Source organism: Photinus pyralis, unplaced genomic scaffold, assembly GCF_008802855.1.
Source record: "Photinus pyralis isolate 1611_PpyrPB1 unplaced genomic scaffold, Ppyr1.3 Ppyr1.4_LG1, whole genome shotgun sequence".
NCBI lineage: Eukaryota > Metazoa > Arthropoda > Insecta > Coleoptera > Lampyridae > Photinus > Photinus pyralis.
The window spans coordinates 15,341,022-15,357,819 of NW_022170249.1; the positions used below are offsets into that span (position 1 = coordinate 15,341,022).

General features: G+C 35.6%; 1 protein-coding gene and 1 long non-coding RNA gene across 2 annotated transcripts in view; one reads left to right on the forward strand and one right to left on the reverse strand.

Moving 5' to 3' along the window:
- Nucleotides 1-13,865, reverse strand: part of LOC116160366 — a 28,946-nt gene extending 15,081 nt beyond the window's left edge. Inside the window, exon 1 of the long non-coding RNA XR_004143194.1 lies at nt 13,640-13,865. This is a non-coding gene — a long non-coding RNA (uncharacterized LOC116160366). The remainder of the gene's footprint in view (nt 1-13,639) is intronic.
- Nucleotides 13,866-14,025: 160 nt separating this feature from the next.
- Nucleotides 14,026-15,923, forward strand: LOC116160365 (protein fork head). Its single transcript, XM_031473554.1, has one exon. The coding sequence runs from the start codon at nt 14,361-14,363 to the stop codon at nt 15,648-15,650; it is 1,290 nt and encodes a 429-aa protein (XP_031329414.1). The 5' UTR covers nt 14,026-14,360; the 3' UTR covers nt 15,651-15,923.
- Nucleotides 15,924-16,798: the final 875 nt, after the last annotated feature.

A 16,798-nucleotide genomic window follows, 5' to 3' on the forward strand; every position in this document is an offset into this window, starting at 1 on the left:
TATTTGATTATGTTAAGGAGTGAATAATTTCCGTATGGCCTGTTGTATCGTGGAATTGGGATTGATCCATTTTTAAAAGTGCATGGTTGTTTCGAAATGGTGCAAAAAATCTTAAATTGGTAATAATTCCAATTAGTTCTTGACGAGGGGTAATTCGCAGGGGAAATCTCTGTACACTAGTGAGGAAATCACGAGGAAGTCATGATGCAATTACTAGAAATCGGTGGAAATCAAGGAAATCTAGAAGGATATCAAAGGGTATTCAAGGGAAATCATTTACAAATGCTGAATGCTCATGCGCAGTTGCGTTACTCAAAATGCTGTGTGAACGTTTTTTAGTTTAAGCTCAAAACAAGTGAATGTATGTTTAGTTTACTTTAGTACCTATATAATGCTTATAATGCATACAGGATCGGATTACTGATTAGGTCGGGGTATTTCTCCTGAAAGGGTCCAAGTCCAAATCATATTGGGGAAGAATGATTTCCGTGCTATTTGAAGTAGGTATTATACTTATATGCTTATACAGGGTGTTTTCTTAAGATGAGCAATACGACAATGTAAAGGCGGTGAGTTATTTAAAATGGACCATAGGGAAATTTACAGTGCGCCAATTGTTCTCAAATCTTGGCCTTGCCATTAGTTATTTCACTGACAGTTATCGATCTCAATCCCTCAAACTGCATCAACGAAGCAGTAACATGTATTCCGCTGCTGGAAAAGGTGTTCATGTAGTACAATTTGTACAAGAGTGGACACGGTAGCCCAGTGGTATGCGAGCTATTCAGTGCCGAGTATCGGGTATTGTTTGGTTGCCGTTGGAACACAATTCGAGCACCTTATACGTTTATATCTGATTTGAATAAAATTGTTCATTTAGAAACAATTCTACAGTACTGTGGCAAATGATTCGCGAGGAAGCTATTACCGAAACAATAATTGATGCAATGTAAATTTCCCTCGAAATTTCCTTATGCCCCATTTTAAATAACTAAACGCCGTGCTCAAGGCCTTTATATTGTCGTATGACCCGTCTTAAAAAAAACACCGTGTAATTAATATTCTACACTTCTGTAGAAATATTATATTAGTTCAACAAAACATTTTTATAGCCCTCTGGATCTGGACCCGGGGTACATAAAAAGTGCATAAAAAACTGTTTACCCTCGATTTTGTCATAAGGATCGCATAACAAATTTGTAAACGAAAGCGTTTGCAAAAGTTTTAAACCGGGATTCACGCGCGTTTTCAATAAGTGACACATCTTGAAACCCTATCCTCTTCACAGGTGGTCTGCATCATGGATGACCACACTGAGGAACTCTTTCCTACACATGAATTTTTCTCGACATTTTTTAAAAATGTAGAAGAATCCGTTGGGGTTGAAACCCTATCCAGCTGAAGAAACTTTCATTCGTAAATGGTTATCGAGATTGGAAAGTAATTGCTCAAATAACTGATATAGATTTGGAAGATATTGAGAATTTTACCAAAGAAACGTTACCTAAGTTACAGAAACAAAACGCAATATAGCGAATATTATGGGATCTTTCCTAACAGTGTAAAGGAATTCAAACTATTAAATGGACAGAGGAAGTTAATTAAAATGATAGTGGATCATTACAAGTCAATATCATCTTCGATCTCGTCCATTACTTCTAGTAATAAAAAAACAGAGAAAATAAGATTGAATTTAAATACATGTTCCGTTTATATTTATATTAAACACTTGGCGCTTGGAGTCCATCTGAAAAAAAAATTACTACAGAAATTAGTAAAAAAATTTTTGAAATTACATAAGAGAAATGTTGTTTTGAATTTTTAAAACAAAGATTAAGTTTAGCTGTTCAGCAGGGAAATGCGGCTTGTATTTTAGGCACTTTACCGCAACACACAGCATTTAATGAAAATTTTTATATTTTAAGTATAGGTACGCTAAATTTTTTTTTTTTTACAATTTTATTTGTAATATTTGTTATGTTGTAACCTTTTCTTAAATATATATCATTAACCTGTCGGTTCAAAAGTGGTAATCTCTGTACAAATTATGGGTTGCGAATTACCCCTCGGTTCTTGATGAACAGGTTTGATATTTAATCAATGTTCCAATACAAAATTCTTGATATGCGATTGTTGGCAACCAAAAATTATTTACTTATAAAGATGTATAGGTTTCTTTCAGACAAATCTATATCCAGGAATTTACAGTTCTTCTGGGAATTTACATATCTCGGACTAAGAATTTAATGACGTATTTGGGAATTTGCACACTTATCTGGAATCTACGTACCATACTTTGAATTTCTCTGAAATTGGTGCAATGCTGAAGAAACCAGTTCTTCTACGAATCCCAGCTTTTAAGTGCTTTGGTTTGGACAGACAACGAAAATTTCCTGATATATCTAGCAATCTTTTCGAATTCCTAGAAAGATGTGTAGGTAAATTTACAGTTAATGCTTTAAACTAAACGAATAGTTCTATAACTGGACTTAGGATCAAGCGAACGGATGGCTATTACCTCATCCCCTTATTCATCTACTCTTATAAACGCCAATAAAATTACTAAACATGCCATTACATTTTCTGTGGAAATTCGCAGTGTATTCGACCCAAGCGATTAAGATACTTGTCCGTAACAATTCATGAACCGCTCCCATTTTTTAGCGCATTTTTGGTAACAAAAAGGAGCTTATCATTTCACTTTGTCCGGCTGGCTGGCTGGGTGGCTGGGCGGATTGAAAAACTTTTGATCTAGACATCGTAGAGAGGTCCGGTTTTTTGCATTATCTCCGTCTTGTCGAGTTATTGGCGCAATGGACATTCATTAAGCCCGTAGTGGTTGCGTTTAATTAGAATTTGCGAAATAACTAACGCCGCTTGAAAACTTGTCCGTGCGTATATCGATTTTAAGCCGATCCGATTGACGTAGAGGAATGGCTGTTTTATAAAATATACTTTTGGCATTGCCTAACTACGGTCACTAATATGACTTATCTAGGATAACTACTTCAAGGTGAAAACTAATCAAAATCATAACACGGTGATGAGTTTTACAGTTTGTGGTATAATTTTGGTTAAAAATATCGTATCCAAGTCTGAGCGGTTTTTAGCGTAACACAACGAAGTTGAGGTAACGCTTATGTGCTCGTGTTTCCGTCTGTCCGTCCGCCCGTCCGTCCGTCCGTTCCATCGAGATCTCGGCCCCTGGGACACCTAGAGACTTCGGGTTTTCGCTAATTGATAGCTGCTATGGTCTATATTTGCCCATTTCAGACAGTTTTATTGCACTCTCTATTTTGCGCAGACTGCGCATTGCCAACTTTCTTATTTATGGAGATATTTCTTTGAAATTTTAACCACAGATGCTTCTAGTAAAGGCAAACATTTCACACATAGTAAAAATTATGTAGACATGCGCAGTGACTGCGCAATGCGAACTTTCCTATTTACTGAGATTTTTCTTTGAAATTTTAACCACACATGCTTCTAGTAAAGGCAAACATTGCGCACATACTAAAAATTATGTGTGCGCATGCGCAGCCCCTGCGCAATGCCAACTTTCCTATTTATGGAGATATTTCTTTGAAATTGGAACCACAGATGCTTCTAGTAAAGGCAAACATTTCGCAAATAGTAAAAATTATGTGTAGGCATGCGCAGTGACTGCGCAATACCAACTTTCTTATTTATGGAGATATTTCTTTGAAATTTGAACCACTGATGCTCCTAGTAAAGGCAACAACTTGTTGATTGCAGCGTTATCGGAGATCGGGGATTTCATTGAGGCAACTGAAGACGTCTTGATTATGGGAGACTTTAATTTCCCATTAACTGTCGTAAATCGGGTAGAGAAATTTCTTCAAGAGAAATTCAATATAGTGATCATCTCTCCCCGAACAGTGACAACGAATGGCGGAACAATAATTGACGGAGTTTTTGGCAAAATGGTCAACTACACTGTTGATTGTTCGGTTTACGAGTCGTACTGTTCATACCATCGTCCAATTATTATTAGAGTTCGTGAAAATTAATAAAGAAATATATGTTTGCATAAACCTTATTTTATAATTAAAATTTTCTGATAAAGTACTGATTGCTAATGCAATACTGATCCGTCACGCCAAAAATGCGCTGAAGTCTCATCGATGCACATACGAGGACTTTTGTAATTTTTTATAAGTAATCTGTAAACTACAATATCGCACTTATGATTCTCTCAGTTAACGAATAGAAGCGGCCGGGGTCATAAATTTATAATTCAAAATTAAAAAATGTCCTTATTTCGTAGTCTACAAACATGCTCTAAATATCGTTTCTTTGATTCAGATCCGCACAATATTTCAATAATCAAAAGCTCGGGTTCAGGCTCTTAAACAGGATGAAATATCAGGAGTACCTAGTGTATAAGTATTTTTCTATATGGGTTTATAGTTTAAGATGAAAACCAACAGACAAATCATTTTTTATTGTTCTGATTTATTTTGGAACACAAATGAGAACTGTATTTTTTGTTGTACCTACTTCAAATATTTTTGTTTTTGTTTATAGAGCCCACAAGCCACCCTTTAAATGTACAGAAGTATAGCCTTTTCTCATTTTAAAGAAACTTACTTTTTCGTAACAATTCGTCTACTGGGAGGGCAACAATTTTTAGTTTCCTTGTGTGATATTGTTTACAGGATCCACAATCCACCCTTTAAGTGCACATAAAAATATACCTATACCCTCTCCATTTTAAAAATTATAAATTTTTCGTCGATTCATCTATTGCTAGGGTTGTATAATTTTGTGGTACTTTGTTTCCTTGTTTGGTGCACAATAACAAAAATTACAAGTTTTTTTAAAATAAAAACTCGCTTTATAGGTTCGTATATATTGAGAGTGCCGTAATTTTTGTAGTCCCTAGAATATTTTTGTTTCCTCGTTTGGTTTTTTTAAAGAGTCTAATTGTAATTTGTATCTATAGTATGTTGAATTGGGTAACTTGGCTACAGGCCTGCTCGGTTTAAAAAAACATTTTTGTCAGCGTTTGCTGTTTTGAATTTTTGAAAGACGTTTAGGAAATTCGGGCAATTGTCTCTTCTGTACTTCAGTACTTAGAGAAGCGTCAAAAGCAGAAGATGTTAGTTTTAGTGTATGAAATTCCTTTTCTTGATATCTTGCTTAAAAATTACCACAAAGTGGAAATTTTCCGAAACAAAATTTGTAGAAGATAAACATAAAATATGACAAACCCATTTTCTATATTCAACATTAACATAAGAATTAGCAAATTTCAGATCGATTCAAAAACGTTTATTTGCATGAATGCTTTAAAAAAGTTTCGCCGATCGATCCTGAAGCCTTTATAAACCCTGACGCCAAACCTATAAATTTCCCCATGTACGCTGCAATGACCTTTAGCTGTATCATGCCATTACCGATACATGCGTTAATCCATAAGGAATAATTAAAACTTATACGCAAACACCATCATTTATCTGTAATGAAACTGTTGTGGTTGAAGTATGTGTGGATAATGATCAAAACAAAATTTCTGATAATGACAAACAAGCAATGAGTAATATAATAAAATTGATTTTGTTTACCTATATTTCTAAAATTATCGCACGCATACTATATTTAGGACGATAACAATATTAAATATTGATTTATTAATTTCATGTTGACTTTTGGAACTTAATTAACACAAAGGAAATTCTACAATTCTATATTACGTTACACGTTGACGTTCAATCTTTTTCTTTGTATAAGTTTACTAAATTTCCATAATTTGATATCGGTCATTATCCGGGTTTTTCGATAAGATTATTTCTAAATTTCATTCATTATTACTTTTCACAATTTGGCGTAATTCAAAATTCAACGTGATAACAGAGAAAATGTCCATCAGAAACAATAATACTGAAGTTTTCCGGGAAAACCATCGTTGTCACTTTTGTAGGTATTTCCGAGGGGTTTTCTCATATCCAAAGGATTGTGCTTATTTTATCTACCACCTGTACAATGATAATTGAACTTACACTTAGAAATAAAGATTTTTTTCTTGACATTTTAAAAGTTTCTAGGCACCTATATGAGAAAATGAACGGAAAACGCACGGATTGCCCAAAAACTTGAAAGAAGTCCTTCATGACGACCAGAACAGTATTCAACGACTGATTTCATTTTTAAAGAGTATTGATATATTCAATAAGATTTAAGTGAAAAGGAGGTAGATGAGGCGAAAGAGCAAAAGCAGTCGAAACCTTGATCACTGAAAAAATAAAATTAAAAAAAAGTTTCTATTTGAATAAAAAAAATGGACAAAATTGACATTTACCCCGCATGGTCTAAGAAATGTGCTCGAGATTTAAAAGTCATATCCATTATGTCTCGAACACACCCTTATTACAACTAATTCGTCCACGACTTTTAAAACGATAACTTGAGAAGGGTGAAAGATTTTTAATTCTATTCTCGGCAATCGATTGCTTGGGTTGTGTTTGGAAAAACAAACTAAATCTAAAAGATAAACTACTATTCAAAATCACCCTACAGTTTTATATTCCCGGACTGGGCTATTTGATGCAATTTTTCATTATGCTGTTTTTTAATCACATATACATTGGTAACTTGTGTGGCAATTTACAAAACAATTTCAACATTAATAATTTTATCTGTGAGTGTTGTATATACCTATAGGTATATGTATATCGAAATCAGTAAAATCGAAAACCGGGCTGTTATAAAATTCCTTACAAACCAAGGAAATGCTGGCTGTATACGGGGATGATTCTAAATCAACTATATGCGAGTGGTTAAAATTGTTTTAACATGGTCGAGAATCACTGGATGATGATCCCCATTCCCCGTCTGTTCACCTATTGACCTGATCACTCCAGATGTTGTTGAAAGTGTTTGGTACTGGAGGATGCATCAAGACTAAAAAACCAACAATTATAGCAGCTTTCATCAGAAACCACGATTTTCAGAATTTTACACGAGTACATTGGAATGACAAAGGCGAGACCTGATGTGACCAATTCTTGGGGCGCTGTCGAAATTTAATTATAATCATCAATCGACTTTGCACTGGAGATGGAATCTGGGTTCATCATTATGATCCTGAATCGAAACAAGAGTCGATGCAGTGGTGTGTTAAGGGGTTCAGCTCTCTCAAGAAGTTCAAACTCACCCCTTCTGCAGGAAAAATAATGGCAACCATTTTTTGGGGCTCTCAGGGAATTTTGCTGATTGATTATATGAATAAGGGTAGGTACAACATTTAGGGACATTGACGAACTACTCATAGCACCTGTTGAGGACCATTTTGCGGAAAAGCTAAATGAATATTTTTATACTGGATTAAAGATGCTATTGACACTGTGTTATACCTGTATTCAAAAGCGCGGGAAAACCATTGAGAAATATAATTTTGTTGTTGGTCTTCTCTTGTCGTTTGTTTTCATGTCCGCTTCGGGAATATAAAAACGACCCCTCGCCTCGTATATGTATTTTATCGTAGAATGGCGGGCTCTTTCAAAATATAAAATAAAAAATCCGGATCCGTATTTTAAAAAATAATGTTCAAGATGGACCCAAAAATGGGAATGTCGGACTGAAGACTAAGATTAGGTTTGCGCCAAATACTTTTACGATTTCTATTTCTGAGATCCCATTGGTAACCCTGCAATTTGGGACAGCCTGTATACGTGTGGACCAAATTATGCGGTTTATTGAGGACACATAGGTATACCAACCAGTTACTCTCAGTCTCAAATTTTACGAAACAACAACAGAACTTTCGCTGGTTTTTTTCATTCAATACGAACCTTAAACACTTCTAAGCTAAGGAAAGACAATTAAAACGAAAAAACAAAGGGAGATGAAGGAAATCTCTTACTGGTGTAGATTACCTTATAAAACTGAAATGAAAATATACGAGTAATTATTGATGTTAATTTTTAATTTCCATGATGTTCTTATCTGATGAGGGAATTAGTTTTCGGCATTAGATAATTTAATTTAATTAGATAGAATACTCAAAATCTCTTCAAGCGCATGTATATGTTTAATTGCTTCAATTTTACCTTGCAATACCTAGTTGTATTCTGTGAAACTAAATTCGGACTCAATCACCCTATAAAAGTGCCTTTGTGTTGTCTTATGCGAGTACCTAGTTTAAACGCATTTTCAGTTGAATCATTTCAATGACTTTTCTTTACTGGAACATATGACCGGCGGTCCAAACAATTCAAGATTATACCCAATCCATTACTTGGGAAGGGTAATCTTATATTGTAACGACATACTTTTTTGTGATAGAATGAGACACAATGACGTTTTTACAATTGTCAATTCGCCACAGCCCACAGTGAAAGGCGCATTAGAAATGAAAACTTCTGCTTGGAATCCCATGATGCATCCGACATGAAATCACATTGAAGTCCTGTAAAATACCTTGAAATTCTCTAAAATCCCCTGAAATCATTTCAAATTGTTTGAAAAAAAATTATTTACGTGACACTGTTCCTTGTTTTCAATACTGTAGATTAATTTATTTAGCGAAAAGAGAAACTGTGTCTCTCGATGACGTTGACATTGCATTTTTACTTTTTCCTGTAAACTTCCCTTCGAGTTTCAAATCATTTAAATAGGACCCAAAAACAAGTTAGGTAATGTATCTCTGTGTTTGTAATTTTCCTTATATTCGTCCTATGTTGTCTCACCCTGTACTCTGTTCTTTTGACAGACCGCGATCTACATTCTAACTTTTCTACCAATTATACCACCTATATATTCTCGTATAAAATAAATTCATTTTTTTAGCGAATTTCCACAAAAAATGCGCTATTGTGCCCACCTTGTCTGTCCATCCGTCCGTCCCTACAGTTGTTCGGTCGTTACTAGTTCTTTATCTTAAGAGGTATTGTTCTACTTTTTTCGTTATTTGGTTCGTTACCTATGGTATGGAAATAGAGGGTTGCACCAAGAAGGATTTTTTCTGTGCCGCTTACAAAAAATCAATTTTTTCCATGTACCTACCATCAGTTTAAACGTTTGCCGTTTATTAACGATCCTCGAGATCGTTTATAATGTTGTATTACTGTCTGTCCGTCTGTCTTTTTGAATTCGGTAGCTTATTCTGGCACCTGAGCCAAGAAAAATCGTGACCATTAATGTGCGCATGCGCAGGCTGCGCAACATCAACTGTTTCATTTTGTTTAAATTTTAACCACAGATACTTCTAGTAAAGGTAATATATAGCATAGTTTCTTATTTATGGAGATATTTTTTTTAAATTTAGCCAAAGATGCTTTTCATAAAAGCAATTAATTACAGAGAAACCGCGCTTTAAAGTGCCAATATTTAAAAGGTTAAAATTTCAACTAACGAATGTATAGCTCGAAATAACCTCCTCTATATCTTTCGCCGGGGGTAAATTTTGTTAATTTAGCAAAACGTCTGTATAGGGTGTGTAGAGTGTTTATTTATATATTTATGAACATAACTGGTTACCCCAATAACGTTGTTCATGTATTGAAAAAAAAACTATTCGAAAACATAAAGAATACCTAGATATATAAAAAAAATATATGTTAAACTTTTTTCCTCCAGAAATTTTTGAGTAATCATTCTATTCCAAAATCATTGAAAAATGTAGGTAAGTGCGTTCCCGTTCGTACTTGAAGGTAATAGTAGGTATGAAAGTCAGAAGAAACCATTGGACGCTGCAGAATCAGACACTGAATTTATAGGTATAGGTAGATAGCATTCAATAAAGGTTGTTACAAAATATAATCTTTTGGTATAGGAAAGCTGTGCTCTGCAACACACGCCAAAAACCATGTGCAATGCCTAACTTATAATTATTTATAAAAAAATGTAAATAAATGTATAGGTACCTATACCTACAAAAATTTTGCCACCCCGCCATAGCTCTGAAAGTAAGGATACCGGATCGCTATTGTAAAAAATCTGTGGATCCTTGTATACCTAACCTGCCTCCTCGTTGTTTCGGCGATTTCCTCAAAAATAAAAACATTAAAAAAATCAAAGTACCTAGACCTAGGACTTTCAAAAGCACCCTTGATTTATCGAAATTAAAATTATGTCACAAATTAGATTCCATTCAAGCAGGGCTGATCCACAGCCGTCTATAATTACAAGCCATGCTGAGAAGTTTGGCAACGTTGTTCGAAAGTCAATCGGTGGGCCGATGTAAGTTTTAATGGCGTCTTGTTGCTCTTGAAAAATCGCATTTTCTTCTCCCCTGTGTTTCGCCTTGGCGGTTTTAATATAGAAGAAAGATACTTAGGCAGCTTACAATTGTGCATATATATTATTTATTTACAAAAATGGATAATAACATTTTTATTTAACTTTAAAATTCGGAACGCTGTAAATTGGTAACTGTATCATAATGTGTTTTCCATCGAGATCTCCGAAATTGGTGAACTTCTGTCGAAAGAGGTCGAGGTAAAGCACACGCTTGAGCACTTAATTTCGGTAAAAGGACAGTAAATCGCTGCGCATCAGCGAGGTTATATCAACGAACAGGTGTGATTCGGAATGGCAGACTTTAAGCCAGTCGCTACTCCAGTGAGTCTAGGTACGAAGCTTTTAAAGAGGGGATCACGCTCTGTTAAAACGGGTAAATAGGAATATTACACCCAAAACACATATAAAATACACTCAAAATCTGTCAAGTTGAATTAGGAAATCGGCCTACCATGCAGTGTTGCCATAATTCTCAGCACGGCTTGTAATTATAGACGGCTGTGGCTGATCCATAGAAGCTCAAAATTCAAATCAAAAGGTGGCTGCAAAAATCAGTACTTTTCTTTTACTGCCCCGGTTACAAAAATTTGCGCATTTCATTTGTATCTAGCATCCGTTTCAGTATGTTTATAGTTCAATTGATTACCAAAATAGGTTTCATGCTTTGCTATTATTCAATTTACGACAGAAATTATTTATAGTACTTATGTAGCAGATCTTTATTCAATGAAAGGGCCGAGTTCTCCGTGTGACAGAGCCAAGTCCCTTTTAGGCCCCTCGTCCCGTTATCCTGCGGTATGGTGTCATTCTAAAAATGTTCTAACAAGAGAAATTAGTGACCTATATATTTCTCCTACACTCCTGTGTATAGGGTACATTATAGTCATATACACAGCCTCGTAATTACGCTGCTATAACGTTGACAAATAAGCAAATAAACAACTCATTAATTTAATTATAATAAATCCTCACATAGGTAATTGCCGGATAATTTCGTCTAATTTTGTTATTCGCATATTAATACATTAAATGACATTATATTGATTATGTTTTTGTAGACAAATGCGTAATTGTGTTATGAGTAACCATTGACCATTTTTCGTTCTTTTGGATAGATACCGTCTTTTAATTTTCACAATCAATCGAATACCATGAACATATCATTTCACAAAACCCAATTTTCAAATTTTTTACTAGGAATGGGCGATTATGCCTTTAATACTCTTTGAAGGTGTATAATAGCTACATATCTATACCTACGTTTTTATCGGTTATATTTTGACGACAGAATGACATATGGATTTTTTAATAGCAAACTTTTGTCTTTTTAAAGTATTTCTTTGAAATTACGGATTGGCTAAAATACGAAATTAGGTACCAAAGAAATGAAACGTAGGTACTACCTATTAAACACGAATATTTTTACGAGAAGACCAATAATCAAAAAATATACCTAAAACTGTTTTTTACATACTCTTAGTGCCAAGATCTAAAACCTTCATACGGTCAAACAAATTTATTAAGTATAATATTAGTTGTAGGTACTTGAATGTTCAAATCAATTAGGTTTTAACTTTGACATTTTTGTTCTCCATTTTTTTTTAGATAAAACCTAGCATAATTGGTGAACACAGAAAAAGAAAGTCTTCCGTATAATTTAATAAAAATTTTCCGCTGCTCTTTGAAAAAAAAAGTTCGATGCCGTTGCGGCGCTCCAAAAATTTTTTTTTAATCGGGCCCGCTATTTTCCGTTTCCGTATGTCTAATAGGTATATATAGGTCTAATATATATGCATAAGTTTGAACAAAATCCGTCGAGCCGCTATCTTGGAAAATGGCCAACCAACGTACCTACGTGCTACGTCGTATACGTAAGTCATTGACAAAGGTAATGATCGCCGAATTGGTAAATTCTGCTGCAGTATAGTACGCAACCAACATTTGAATATATTGTGCAACTTGGAAATGCCATCTACCAAATGCTTATACCAAAGTAAGGTATCTCCTCCTTCAAGAAACCGACTGAGGCCGATGTGATAGGAATGTTGGTTGCTTATACTGAAGAGTTTACCTATTAGGCGATCATTACTTTTGTCAATGACCGTACATACAGACGGAAAAAAATTTGATTCTTTAAAAGTTGCTTAAAATGATATAAAACGTCGATATATGATTAAATTTTGACGTTTGATGTCCAAAAACCTATAGCTCAAGGTACCTATAGTAGGTTGCGAAAAATTCGCCATAAGTAGGTATATAAGTAGGTAGTGGCATGGCCTAATATACCTACTCTTATTAGGCCATGGGTAGTGGTACCTATTGCCATAGAGCCTTAGACCAATTGGTCTACCTATATATGGTATTGCGAAGGTTAAAATAATATCACCCTGTACAATTATGATATACCTATAGGTACATTAGTATTTACCGATTTAAATTAAAAATGTTTCTTTCACAACGAATTTCATTTTAATTTGATACTTTTTTGTTTGCCTTTCATATGCTTCAATTTTTTCCGGCCATGAAAATATAGTACCTACTTTTTGAGTTTGAGTTTTTGAGAGAAATTAAGCCAGCACAATAGATTTTTGTCATTTTCAATGATAGGTACCCACCCGTAATACAGGCATTTTACCGACGGTCATGTGAAGTAAAGAATGTAGGATACCTATGGGTATGTTTAGGTCAGTGGATTTCGATGCCGGTTAAATAACTCCAATTTCCTATAAGTATAAAATCAATTTCGATTTGTTTATATTTTTGATCGTATTTTATTTTTAAGAGACTCTAGGTACAAACCACATTAGAAAGTAAAAAAAACGCATACAGAACAATTTTTAGCTAAGTAGGTATAAGTGTATGATAGGTACCCGTCACTAGCGACTTGGGAGTAGGTACATTAAGATTTTGAAAAAAAAGAGGAAACACGGTACAGCAAATAACTTTTCTTTGAAAATTGGACTATACACTAAATTCGATCCGCGAAAGCACTCACCTAAGTTTGCTTATGTACTTACATTAACAAGCAAAGTTCTAATTTTTATTATACAAACCGAATTGAAATTTTAACACGCGAAAAATTTAACCAGCCTCTGGTTTTTATTAAGTACATTTTGTTCCCTTTCAAAGCGGTTTTTGTTTAAGAAAATAAATCCTAATATTGACATCGCCAACATTGACTTTTTGAATACATTTAGTTATAATAAAAGCGTAATTGTTTTATCCGCGCGCGTAATCTTCGGGGCTCTGCAAAATGAATTAAACGCGATTGTACAGAGTGTTCTAAATTTGCATATCGCTCTTTTATAACTTTGAAGTGTAGGTATCTTGTAAATGGTAAGAAAAAGCGGAACGTTTGAGAAGCAATTTAATTTACCTTGCAATCCTGAAAGCTGTCTCACTATTCACTTTCGGAAATATCCAGGAAAACACTTCAGGTGATGATTTTTTTTGAGTTTGTCAGTGAACCGTACAACTTATAAGTTTGACACTTAGATGATTCGTTAGTGATGAGGCGACGGTTAAGGCGTCGGTCCGTAGGTGAGTGTAGTTGTGGCGTCCACCGGCAAAGCGTTACAATCGCGTAGGCGTCACCTGATAACTACAGTTATACGGAAGCGGCCATTTAACCAATGAAATCACTGTATAAACCTTCGGTTGCTATGGCGCTTGTCGCCATTTGTCTGCTATTGGCTGACCGGTTTCCATGGAGATTTCCTCCCCTGACGATTTTGTATTTGACTACCTAAAGCTTGGGGTACTTCACATCGAGCTTGTAGTATCTAAGTAAACAGGCAGCGAGGAGTATTTGTTTTTCCAATCAGTGCTGGTTTGGAATACCTAAAGTGTTAACTTGTTTGTGGACCGGTCGTGATGTAAACAATGATACAAAACCCCCTGATGACGAGTTAAGATCATATCGATTGATACGTTTGTTTATTTCAATCGATTTGAATACGAACCATTACGTAACGCGCTGTTTTTTTCAGTTTTATTACGCGTGTTGCGAGTTCGTGTGTATGTGTATTGGTGATTTTAATACAGAGTGCAATAGTACGGTGCAATGTTTTCGTAATTTAATTTAAAGAGACTCGATTATGTTGACCCAAAAACTGTACGCGACCGAATCGTCAACAATGGCGACAGCAAATCCGATGTCTCCAATGACGTCTACTTACTCCATGAACTCGATGTCGTGCGTTTCAATGGCCTCGATGAATTCGTGCTCTCCGCAAACTCCGGCGTTCGGCACCAGCATGCTCAATTCCGGCATGCCAATGACGACGATGTCCATGAACGGTAATTGCATGTCTTCGTCGGCGATGGGGTACAGCGCCATTGGATCACCGATGAGCAACATGAACGCGGCCTGCATGGGAAGCACCATGTCGTCGATGAACGGCTACGGAGCGGTTGGCGCTTTAACAGGACGAGGAGATTTAAGCGGCGGAGATACTTCCCCGAATTCGGCGCTACAGCGCGCACGTGCCGATAAAACATACCGAAGAAGTTACACACACGCAAAACCACCCTACAGCTACATATCGCTAATAACAATGGCGATACAAAACAGTCCCAGCAAGATGTTAACCCTTTCCGAGATATACCAATTCATCATGGACCTATTTCCGTTCTACCGACAGAATCAGCAGCGTTGGCAGAATTCGATTAGGCATTCGTTGTCGTTCAACGATTGTTTCGTTAAAGTCCCGCGAACGCCGGATAAACCGGGAAAGGGTTCGTTTTGGAGCCTGCACCCGGATTCGGGGAATATGTTCGAAAATGGCTGTTACCTCAGGCGACAAAAGCGATTTAAGGACGAGAAAAAAGAGGTGGTACGCCAGCAGCACAAGCCGACGCACGGCACCAGCTTAGAAAAGTCGAATAGCGGTAAAACGACGCCTTCTCACCACGGTGACGACGGTCACAAAAATCATCACCTAGATAAGACTGTGGAATCAAATTTATCATCGATGCTAAGCATACACCCCGCAAAGCTAGACGTAGATCAAATGAATCTTTTACATCACAGCGATTTAGGAATGCACTCGCAGCATCACCAACAGAATATGTCGCACGAGGAGCTCTCCGCGATGGTCAACCGAGTGCACCCCATTTCGTTGAGCAGCGAGGCGATGCTGCACCACGGCGCGATGAACCACCTCAAACAAGAACCTTCCGGTTACACTTCGGCCGACCATCCGTTTTCGATAACCAGGCTACTTCCAATGGAAAGTAAAAGTCAGGTGAAGATGTACGGTGATACCCAATACCCTTACAACGGACTCGCGCCTTTGCCCAACTCGATGCACGCACATGCATCCATAGGAAACGACTACTACAACACCCCCTTATACCACACCTCAACGGGCACCAGCAGCTTGTGACAGTACCCTCTTGCTTAAGGGGCAAGTAAGAATTTCATTTGTATATAAAACCTCGTTCCAATTTTTTTCACTACATGAGTGTAAAACATCGAAAACTTTTCCCGCAGTGAGACTCTTTTCATTTTTACATCAAATTTCACCATACTTACCTATATTACATGTTTGAAATCTCAAAAAATCTCTCGATTTGCCGTATTTTCGAATACTTCTCAACTTTATTTATCAATTGCTTGTGTTTTTTTTAAGTGATCGGATGGATTTGTTAATATACCTACCTAAATTTTATTTTAAGAATTGTTGATAATTTTTTTAAATCTTTATTGTAAATAATATTGTAAATGTATCTATTATATATATAAATGTAAAATTTTCACAAATATTGTGATGTTTTCTGAGAATATTCTCCTTAAAGTGGATGAAAAATGTGCAACCTTCTCTAGAATGCGACGAAATGGAAATCGTGTACATAATAAATAGTAGAGGATTGTATGTTATGTATATTTAATTTTTGTCACAATAAATGTTTAAGATTTTCTCATGTTTTTACTTCGTCGGGAATCGGATTTTCATATAATCTGCGATTATCGATGTTCAAGTTTGGGTATATAATTTTGAGGGCGTTTTATAACGAAAACTTTAAAAGATCATAGTAAATAAATAGGTTAGGTATAGGTACAAGTTTCATTGACGTACCTACCTACCTATAGGTATGCTGAGTAACGCTTATAAAAATATTTGAGGAACAGTTTCTGGAATATTGAATGCGTTATCTATAAGTAAGTATAATGTTTTTAATTGATTATTTCTTTCACATAGGTATACCTAAGTAAAATAATCAGAATAGCTATGATGGTTAGGTACCTATACTGGCGATATTTCAGCATTTATGTATTTGCATAAACGTCAAAGTTTTACCACCGGTTAAAAACTTGTCAAAATTTTTTACGTAGGTACCTACCTAATTTAATATTTATTCGGGAAATATCCGGCGTGCCTTGATTAGCTAAACTTTGTCGTTTTTCGTTAAACAGTTTTTCTAAGGAAAGCGTGCAAACGTCAAAATTGAATCGGCTATTTTTGTGCACTTAAGAGATAGGTAATATTACTGTTGAATAAAATCACATTTTATTGTTCGGATTTCTATAAAG